Below are 11,798 nucleotides of genomic sequence, written 5' to 3'. Positions count from 1 at the left end.
CCTAGGGACACATACAGACTGAAAGTGAGGGGATGGAAAAAGATACTCCATGCAAATGGAAATCAAAAGAAACCTGGATTAGCAATTCTCACATGATACAAAATAGAATTTAAAATAAAGATTATTACAAGAGACAAAGAAGGAGACTACATAATGATCAAGGGATCAATCCAAGAAGAAGATATAACAACTGTAAATATTTATGCACCCAACATAGGAGCACCTCAATACATGAGGCAAATGCTAACAGACATAAAAGGGGAAGTCAACAGTAACACAATCATAGTAGGGGAATTTAACACCACACTTTCACCAATGGATAGATCATCCAAAATGAAAATATATAAGGAAACACAAGCTTTAAAGGATACATTAAACAAGACGAATGTAATTGATAATTAAAGGACATTCCATCCAAAAACAACAGAATACACTTTCTTCTCAAGTACTCATGGAACATTCTCCAGGATAGATCATATCTTGGGTCATAAATCAAGCCTTGGTACATTTAAGAAAATTGAAATCATATCAAGTATCTTTTCCAACCACAACGGTATGAGACTAGACATCAATTACAGGAAAAAATCTGTAAAAAATACAAACACATGGAGGCTAAACAATACACTACTAAATAACCAAGAGATCACTGAAGAAATCAAAGAGGCAATCAAAAAATTCCTAGAAACAAATGACAATGAAAACACGATGATAAAAAACCTGTGGGATGCAGTAAAAGCAGTTCTAAGAGGAAAGTTTATAGCAATACAATCCTACCTCAAGAAACAAAAAATATATCACATAAACAACCTAACCTTACACCTAAAGCAATTAGAGAAGGAAGAACAAAAAAGCCACAAAGTTAGCAGAAGGAAAGAAATCATAAAAATCAGATCAGAAATAAATGAAAAAGTAATCAAGAAAACAATAGGAAAGATCAATAAAACTGAAAGCTGGTTCTTTGAGGGGATAAACAAAATTGATAAACCATTAGCCAGACTCATCAAGAAAAAAAGGGAGAAGACTCAAAACAACAGAATTAGACAGAAACAGGAGAAGTAACAACTGACACTGCAGAAATTCAAAGGGTTATAAGAGATTACTACAAATAACTATATGCCAATAAAATGGACAACCTGGAAGAAATGGACAAATTCTTAGAAAGGCAAAACATTCCGAGTCTAAACAAGGAAGAAATAGAGAATAAAAACAGATCAATCACAAGCACTGAAATTGAGACTGTGATTAAAAATCTTCCAACAAACAAAAGCCCAGGACCAGATTCCTTCACAGGTGAATTCTATCAAACATTTAGAAAAGAGATAAAAACTTTCCTTCTCAAACTCTTCCAAAATATAGCAGAGGGAGGAACACTCCCAAACTCAATCTATGAGGCCACCATCACTCTGATACCAAAACCAGACAAAGATGTCACAAAGAAAGACAACTACAGGCCAATATCACTGATGAAGATAGATGCAAAAATCCTCAACAAAATGCTAGCAAACAGAATCCAGCAGCACATTAAAAGGATCATACACCATGATCAAGTGGGGTTAATCCCAGGAATGCAAGGATTCTTTAATATATGCAAATCAATCAATCTGATAAACCATATTAACAAATTGAAGGAGAAAATCCTTATTATCATCTCAATAGATGCAGAAAAAGCTTTTGACAAAATTCAACACCCATTTATGGTAAAAGCCCTCCCAAGAGTAGGCATAGAGAGAACTTTCCTCAACATAATAAAGGCTATATATGACAAGCCCACAGCCAACATCATTCTCAATGGTGAAAAACTGAAACCACTTCCTTTAAGATCAGGAAAAAGACAAGGGTGTCCACTCTCACCATTATTATTCAACATAGGTTTGGATGTTTTAGCCACAGCAATCAGAGAAGAAAAAGAAATAAAAGGAATCCAAATCAGAAAAGTAGAAATAAAGCTGTCACTGTTTGCAGATGACATGATACTACACATAGAGAATCCTAAAGATGTTACCAGAAAACTACGAGAGCTAATCAATGAATTTTATAAAGTAGCAGGATACAAAATTAATGCATAGAAATCTCTCGCCTTCCTCTATACTAATGATTAAAATCTGAAAGAGAAATTATGGAAACACTCCCATTTACCACTGCAACACAAACTATAAAATACCTAGGAATAAACCTACCTAAGGAGAAAAAAGACCTGTATGCAGAAAACTATAAGATGCTGATGAAAGGAATTAAAGATGATATATACAGATGGAGAGATATACCATGTTCTTGGATTGGAAGAATCAACATTGTGAAAATGACTATACTACCCAAAGCAATCTACATATTCAGTGCAAGCCCTATCAAACTACCAATGGTATTTTTCACAGAACTAGAACAAAGAATTTCACAATTTGTATGGCAACACAAAAGACCCCGAATAGCCAAAGCAACCTTGAGAAAGAAAAATGGAGCTGGAGGAATCAGGCTGTTGGAATTCAGACTATACTACAAAGCAACAGTAAGCAAGACAGTATGGTACTGGCACAAAAACAGAAATATAGATCAATGGAACAGGATAGAAAGCCCAGAGATAAACCCACGCACGTATGGTCACCTGATCTTTGATAAGGGAGGCAAGAATATATGTGGAGAAAAGAGAGCCTCTTCAATAAGTGGTGCTGGGAAAACTGGACAGCTACATGTAAAAGAATGAAAATAGAACACTTCCTAACACCATACCCAAAAATAAGCTCAAAATGGATTAAAGACCTAAATGTAAGGCCAGGCAGTATAAAACTCTTAGAGGAAAACATAGGCAGAACACTCTATGACATAAATCACAGCAAGATCCTTTTTACCCACCTCCCAGAGAAATGGAAATAAAAACAAAAATAAACAATGGGACCTAATGAAACTTAAATGCTTTTGCACAGCAAAGGAAAGCATAAACAAGACAAAAAGGCAACCATCAGAATGGGAGAAAATACTTGCAAATGAAGCAACTGACAAAGGATTAATCTCCAAAATTTACAAGTAGCTCATTCATGAGAAGTTAAGGAAACACTCCCATTTACCATTGCAACAAAAAGAATAAAATCCCTAGGAATAAACTTAGGCTCAATATCAAAAAATCAAACATCCCAATCCAAAAATGGGCAGAAGACCTAAATAGACATTTCTCCAAAGAAGATATACAGATTGCCAACAAACACATGAAAGGATGCTCAACATCACTAATCATTAGAGAAATGCAAATCAAAACTACAATGAGGTATCACCTCACACCTGTCAGAATGGCCATCATCAAAAAATCTACAAACAGTCAAGGCTGGAGAGGGTGTGGAGAAAATGGAACCCTGTTGCATTGTTGATGCGAATGTAAATTGATACAGCCACTATGGAGAACAGTATGGAGGTTCCTTAAAAAACTAAAAATAGAACTACCATCCGACCCAGCAATCCCACTACTGGGCATATACCCTGAGAAAACCATAATTCAAAATAGTCATGTACCACCATTCTCATTGAAGCTCTATTTGCAATAGCCAGGACATGGAAGCAACCTACGTGTCCATCGGCAATTGAATGGATAAAGAAGATGTGGCACATATATACAATGGAATATTACTCAGCCATAAAAAGAAATGAAATTGAGTCATTTGTAGTGAGTTGGATGGACCTAGAGTCTGTCATACAGAGTGAAGTAAGTCAGAAAGAGAAAAGCAAATACCATATGCTAAAACCTATATATGGAATCTAAATTTTTAAATAAAAAGTAGTTCTGAAGAACCTAGGGGCAGGACAGGAATAAAGACAGACATAGAGAATGGACTTGAGGACACAGGGAGAGGGAAGGTAAGCTCAGACAAAGTGAGAGAGTGGCATGGACATATATACATTACCAAATGTAAAATAGATAGTGGGAAGCAGCTACATAGCACAGGGAGATCAGATCGGTGCTTTGTTACCACTTATAGGGGTGGGATAGGGAGTGTGGGAGGGAAACTCAAGAAGGAGGAGATATGGGCATATATGTATATGTATAGCTGATTCACTTTGTTATAAAACAGAAACTAACACACGATTATAAAGCAATTATACTCCAATAAAGTTGTTATAAAAAAAAAAAAAGAAGAATTGGAGACCTGGGTTAATTCCAGCTAACCTGCTTACTGCTGTTTTCAAGTTCTCGACGTGATTCAAAGGAGACAGAATGAGACTGTGAAAATGGAGAAGGAATATGACTGAAAATATCATAATCCATAGGATTTATAGGACTTCGTTGCTGAGTTAATGTGTGGTGTAGAAAGAGAAAAAAATAGTGGTGAAGTCACGTTCAGGTGCATGGCTACCGGAGTGGATGAGCTGACCTTCACCAAGACAGGACATGAACATGGCTGAGCAAGCTTGGCAGCAGAAGATGGCAGAACAGACAAGGCTATTCATAGCACAGACATCACCTTAGTTCCAGGCACTATACCAGGAACAGTGTAGACAAGGTTATGTTTAATATAAAATCTGTGTCTTCAGGAAATTCAAATTCATTGTACAGAGAGACAAAAAAAAAAAAACCTGTTATGCTAACTTTCTTTGCTTGCCTTCATCTCATCTAGCTCTTTTGCTTCAGGGCTTTTGTACATGTTGCCCCTTAAGTGTGAAAGGATCTCCCCAAATAATCCCCTCTACCTGGTGACTCCTACTTACCCTTCAGTTTATAGGTTATACATCAATTTCCTAGGGAGGTCATCTCCACACTATTCAATCTGAATTAGATTTATTTTAGTATTTCCTCCCCTAGCACCTACAAGTACCTTTCCTTTAAAAAGCACAGTTCAACATGTGGTAAATTATTTTTGCCTGATTTTACCTCTTTATTGAGACTGTCTCAAACTAGAACATAGTTCTAGAGGGCAAAGACCACACATAGCTGTTTATCATTGATGTCAAGCTGCTAAAATATTATTTTATACATATTAAGCAATGAATAAACATTTTTGTTGAAATAATAAATGGTATAATAAAAATAGATACTGATGACCATAAAAACACAAGGCAGAGCCTACTATCATGAGCAGGTTGCAATAAGGAGGCAAGGAAGGCTTTACAGAGAAAGTGAGAGAGTAGCTCAGGCTATCATGAAATATGCAGTTTAAACAGAGGAGAGGAGCTCTTCCACAGAGAAGAAGGAGCCCATGAGGAAACACAGCAGAATACAGGATGACACTTTGAGGACCAGCAAATGGTTGATTAGCTTCAGAGGGCACAACTATGAGAAATGGATAATAATAATTTTAGAAATAATAATGTCAGAGAGGTAGGCAGAGACTAGGTGATAAATTCTTGCTAACAAAGGATTCTTGGCTTTATTCTATATGGCAAGGGAAGTCATTGAATGTATTTCTTTTTTTTAGATGTTGGGGGTAGGAGTTTATTAATTAATTTATTTATTTTTGCTGTGTTACGTCTTCGTTTCTGTGCGAGGGCTTTCTCTAGTTGTGGCAAGCGGGAGCCATTCTTCATTGCGGTGAGCGGGTCTCTCACTATCACGGCCTGTCTTATTGCGGAGCACAGGCTCCAGACTCGCAGGCTCAGTAGTTGTGGCTCACGGGCCTAGTTGCTCCGCGGCATGTGGGATCCTCCCAGACCAGGGCTCGAACCCGTGTCCCTTGCATTAGCAGGCAGATTCTCAACCACTGCGCCACCAGGGAAGCCCCCATTGAATGCATTTCTGCAGATTTTCTAGTCATTAGGGAAGACTAGCTCTCTACCTTATTATATTGTCTCAATCCTTTTGCTTAGATTACCTGAGATACTTCAGCAATTATGCAGTGTTAGTAGTTTCCTGGAAGAGAAGCAATAAGTATGATGTGCATGGAGTGAACGTGGGGGCGAAGACAGGAGAGTATGGGAAGGAAATGCATACATATAGGAAGGAGACTCTATAATGAGGTTCCAAACTCAAACAAAGGAAGAACAAAACAATCCCAAGGTAAGCAAAGACATTTCAATATGTAGGTCGAGGTGGGTGGATCAGGGACCAAAAAGGGCCACCAAGGATAGCTGCTGAGTTCAGGGTACCAAGATTGCCTGTTTTCTTCATGAAAAAAAAAAATTGCTAGGAGAAGGGGTAAGGATAGACAATCAGGTTATCTTCTACTGTTCCATGGAACTAGACAGTGTTGTCTTAAAAAATAAAGCAGCCGGTTATTTTACCAGCATGATGGGTTTATTTGAGAATAGCAGAGAACTGCAATTTAGGACAAGCATGCTATAGCAAAAACTATAGGCAAGTCTAACAAACAAATGAGTTAAACATTACTTTGTACAGAAAAGAGTGGAAGTTGGAAGGGGTTGTTTCGAATGAAATTACATTGAAGGAAAATAAGAGTTTAGAACAGTGCAGCACTTCCCTTCGGCTGTGCTTGTTGCCGGGCAATGAGAATTCTTCCTATTGGGGTCTGTAGTTGCTGCCTTTCTATAGGGGTCTGTAATTGATGTCAAGTTGTCGTGTGTGAAGACTCTCACTTCTGGCCTCCAGCCCATTTTATTTTTATTTATTTATTTTTTTTTAGATTCCATATATATGTGTTAGCATATGGTATTTGTTTTTCTCTTTCTGACTTACTTCACTCTGTATGATGGGCTCTAGGTCCATCCACCTCACTACAAATAACTCAATTTTGTTTCTTTTTATGGCTGAGTAATATTCCATTGTATATATGTGCCACATCTTCTTTGTCCATTCATCTGTCTACGGGCACTTAGGTTGCTTCCATGACCTGGCTATTGTAAATAAAGCTGCAATGAACATTGTGGTACATGACTCTTTTTGAATTATGGTTTTCTCGGGGTATATGCCCAGTAGTGGGATTGCTGGGTCGTATGGTAGTTCTATTTTTAGTTTTTTAAGGAATCTCCATACTGTTCTCCATAGTGGCTGTATCAATTTACATTCCCACCAACAGTGCAAGAAGGTTCCCTTTTCTCCACACCCTCTCCAACATTTATTGTCCAACCCATTTTTTTTTTTTTTTTTTTTTTTTTTCGCGGTACGCGGCTTCTTACTGTTGTGGCCTCTCCCGTTGCAGAGCACAGGCTCCGGACACTCAGGCTCAGTGGCCATGGCTCACGGGCCTAGCCGCTCCGCGGCATGTAGGATCTTCCCAGACCAGGGCACGAACCCATGTCCCCTGCATCGTCAGGCGGACTCTCAACCACTGCACCACCAGGGAAGCCCTGTCCAACCCATTTTAAATGAGATTTCTCTCCTACACTATTGGTGGGAATGTAAACTGCTACAGCCTCTATGGAGAACAGTATGGAAGTTTCTTAAAAAACAAAATATAGACATACCATATGATCCTGCGATCCCACCCTGTGGCATATATCCAGAGAAACCCAAAATTTGAAAAGAAACATGCACCCCCATGTTCATAGCAGCTCTATTTACAATAGCCAAGACATGGAAGCAACCTAATAGTCCAACAACAGATGAATGGATAGAGAAGATGTGGTACATATATACAATGTAACACTACTCATCCATAAAAAAGAATGAAATAACGCCATTCGCAGCAAAATAGATGGACCTAGAGATTATCATACTAAGTGAAGTAAGTCAGAGAAATACAAATATCATATGACATCACTTGTATGTGGAATCTAAAAAAATGATACAAATGAACTTACAGAACAGAAACAGACTCACAGACACAGAAAACAAAGTTATTGTTATCAAAAGGGAAAGGGGAGGGATAAATTAGGAGGTTGGGATTAACATATACACACTACTGTATATAAAAAGATAACCAACAAGGACCTAGTGTATAGCACAGAGAACTATCAATATTTTGTAATAATCTATATGGGAAAAATCTGAAATTATATAATATATATTACTTAAATATATATGTATATATATATAAAACATCGTACAGAAAAACCTGAACGAACGTTTTGACCAACACAATATATAATTGAATCACTTTGCTGTACACCTGAAGATAACACAACATTGTAAATTAACTATACTTCAGTCAAAAAATGAGATTCCTTGGGAATTCCCTGGTGGTCCAGTGGTTAGGGAACCGCACTCTCCCTGCCAAGGGCCTGGGTTCAATCCCTAGTCAGGGAACAAAAATCCCACAAGCCGTGAGGCAAGGCCAAAAAAAATTTTTTTTAAATGAGGTTTCCTTTATTCTGTTTCAGAGAACTTGTATGTATCTTTGCTCTCCTCTGTTGACATATATGGTTTTGAATAATCAAATTTTGCAGCAGTGAAATATAATGAAATTTTTCTTCCATAAATGAGTAATTCTTTCCTACATTTGCATAACCTTCGTAGAGATCACTGATGGTAGAAACTCAAAATATCTTAACTTCTCTGAGCCTTATTCTCCTAATATGTAAAAGATCTTTATGGTACAGTGTGAGTTCTACACTTAAATGAGAAACTGTGTGAAAGCACACGTGTTACCTGGCACATAAAATGCATACAGTTAACTGAATAGTGAAAAATTGGCTCTTTAATTAGTAGGACATGAAGTCTGGACCATTGTTCTTCAAAGGGCTGATTTGAATTCCTTACTTCTCAGACTGTAAATCATTGGATTGAACAATGGAGTGAGGATGGTATAAGACACAGATATTAGGGTGTCTTGACTTGAAGAGTAATTGGATTTGGGCCTTAAGTAGATGAAAGAGGCACAACCATAATGAACAGTTACCACAATGAGATGGGAGGCACAAGTAGAGAAAGCTTTGTATCTTCCAACAGAGGATGGGATTTTTAGAATGGCAGAGATGACGTGGATATAGGAGACCAGGATAAGTAACAGTGGAATAACCAAGACAAACACACCAAGCATGAATATGACCAACTGACTGAGGTGAGAGTGATGAGATGCCAGCTTGAGGACAGGAGAGATATCACAGAAGTAGTGATGGAGATGGTTGGAGTGGAATGGCAGGCCAAATATCAGGGAGGTGATGACCACTGAGACAGTGAAGCCACAGGCACAGGCAGCCGCCACAAGTCCCAAACACCCCCCATAACCCATGAGCACTGTGTAATGCAGAGGGTTACAGATGGCCACATAACGATCATAACCCATGGCTGCCAGCAGGAAGGAGTGAGAGCAGATGAGGAAGAGGAAGGTAAACATTTGGATGGCACAGCCCAGGAAGGAGATGGTCTTCTTCTGGGCCAGCAGGTCAACCAGCATCTTGGGTATAATGATGAAGGTGTAGCAAGTCTCAGAACAGGAGAGGACACCAAGGAAGAAGTACATAGGTGTATGGAGGGCTCTGTCCAGTACAATGGTAGAAATGATGATGGCATTGGTGCCCAGCATGAACAGGTACAGAAGCAGAAAGACAACGAAGAGCAGCTGTTGCAGCTCAGCCAGAGATGAGAAGTCAAGGAAGAAAAACTCTCTCACTGAGGTTTCATTGACCCACTCCATGGTCACTGTTTTATAGGAGAGCCAGAGCCAGAGGCCAGGGTCCAGGGAGGGAGAAATAGGGAACTCAGCACAAAGCCTACAGGTGGCAGGCATTTCCAAATGTTTGGTGGAACTCATTCATTTCCTCCAAATATATCTGCCAAAATAAGAATTAAGGCTAAATATGGAACAGAATAACTGACAACCAATTAGCAGACTTTTTTCCAATACCAAGGACATGTTATCTCTCTAGCCAAGGATTAACACATTATCTGATAATTTTCCCTTGTATCTTACTTATGGTTTATTTTGATTTTCTTGCTCACTACAAGCCTAAGGAAACCAGCTCTCCAAAAGTGAAAAATATGGTTAATTTCAGCTATCTAAGCATGATCAGAAAGTGGAATGAAAGAATGAGTAATATTCAGATACAGCATGTGAACTTCAGTTTATCAACCATAAAATGGGGAGGGAGAGGAAGAATTAGACAATCGCTGAACAAAGGTGTGAAGGGATCTGTATTAATTGACAACTTAGTATATGCTAAGATATGTAGTAAGAATGTCATATACCTTATGTCAATATTCATTACAACAATTTTATGTCAATACCCAAAATAATAAGAAAAAAAGAAAAAAGCTTTTAGTGTTATTTCTAACAGAATGACCAACGATAGACCAATTAGAAACACTTCTGGAGGATCCACAAACTAGAGCACTGAGCCAAGGATAGAACAGATGATAACATTAGTTTAAAAAAATATTCTTTTTCAGGAAGACAAGAGTCACTAAGTTGGTTTAAAAAAAGAGAGAGACTCATTAACTTTGTTACATTTTACAATACCCTTCACTTTTCCCATTATAGATGCCTCAGAGAAACTCAGAAAAATAGTTTTGCAAAAAATGACCAAGACCTTGTCACAGAAAGTGAGAGAGAATGGGACAGCTAGGCAGTTTTCAAGATTCCTACCACTGACATAAACCATAAGCTTTATATCTTTTATATATTATTATGTCAATAAAATTCTTTTTGAATATTCTGCTGCTAAATACAGTTTGCAAACTGCTAAAAAGGATTATTTGTAAAGTTATTTTTTGGCCTTATAGAAGATAACTTTTCATGGGTGTGTTTCCCACTGACCAAACCTAAGAAGTAAGAAAGTATTCTCTGGATACAAAATCATCTAGCATGTATTGGATGTGTCCAGTGTTTGTTTATATACTTTTCAGTATATTTGTATAACTTTTACATCACTTTGTGTTGAAGAATTATTTGAATCTGTTACCACAGGTTTTTTTTTTGTTTTTTTTTTTTGCATTTTTCTAGTCAACAGCAAACCTTAGTTCTCTAGACCCTAAGTTAAATGATTGGAAACTTCTGAAACTCTTTGTATCTATTCCTAGAATTTAAAGATAATTTTTGTTCTTTCTTAATTACTAGAAACTAGTCCTCAACTTAGTAGTTATAATTTTTCATTTATTTGAAGTTAGTATTAGGATACTCACATACACTTGCTTTAAAGCTCTTTAACACAGATAATAGGAATTTTTCACTCTGTAACTATAAATATATTTCTGTTATATATGTAAATATGAAGAATGTGTATATCATGTATATCCTCATTATATACATATGTATATGTATACTAGTTATATGTTTTCTATATCAAGAAAGGCAGACTAATTAGACAGTTTCACTATATAACACTTCCACCTGGACATATGAATTTCCATCTATTCCAAGACACAGAAAGAAATCTAAATTTATGGTCATTGCTTATCCTTGTCTTGTCAATTTTCCAAGATTTTTCTGGATCTCCTTTCAGCTAACCCATGTCTAATCCCCACTATATCCTCACTCCACTGACTATGAATTGTAGAGTAGACCACAGAAGTTAGAATTACCTGATTCTGAAAGACTGCCTGGATCTACCCAATACTGAAAAAAAAAAAACTGTTTGGAGTTTTTGTCACTCAGACCCATGAGGGCAGCGTTTTTCAGTTAAGTGGATTTTTACATACTATTAATATAACCCCACAGTCTAAATGAGTTGTATGATTGATATATTTGCCCTTTTCATGGTGTATGGAGACTCACTGGCACAGTATAGCTGAGAAGGCAGCCCCCATCTGCTCAAGAAGACATCAAAGACCACCACAGTGTGTTATATCAGTACTATGGATAGAAAGGTATAAGAGCAGAAGAATAAAAAGAGCTTCCAGCCAAATACCCACAGGCTATAAGATTAAGGTAAAGGATCCCTGAATTTGGACTGAGAAGATCTATATTTTAGGTCTAGCTTTGTGTGACTTTGGGCAAAGTACTTAACTTGGATATTCAGGCTCCTTATTTTAAAATTAAAGGGGACAG

The 11,798-nt window shown here is 37.4% G+C and overlaps 1 protein-coding gene across 1 annotated transcript; it reads right to left on the bottom strand.

Moving 5' to 3' along the window:
* Nucleotides 1–8,546: 8,546 nt before the first annotated feature.
* Nucleotides 8,547–9,449, bottom strand: LOC136130690 (olfactory receptor 10K1-like). Its single transcript, XM_065887228.1, has one exon. The coding sequence runs from the start codon at nucleotides 9,447–9,449 to the stop codon at nucleotides 8,547–8,549; it is 903 nt and encodes a 300-aa protein (XP_065743300.1).
* Between the last annotated feature and the right edge of the window lie 2,349 nt (nucleotides 9,450–11,798).

This window comes from Phocoena phocoena, chromosome 1 (assembly GCF_963924675.1).
Source record: "Phocoena phocoena chromosome 1, mPhoPho1.1, whole genome shotgun sequence".
NCBI classification, from domain to species: Eukaryota; Metazoa; Chordata; class Mammalia; order Artiodactyla; family Phocoenidae; genus Phocoena; species Phocoena phocoena.
The sequence above is the reverse complement of the archived record's forward strand: the minus strand, read 5'-3'. Positions and strand labels throughout refer to the sequence as shown.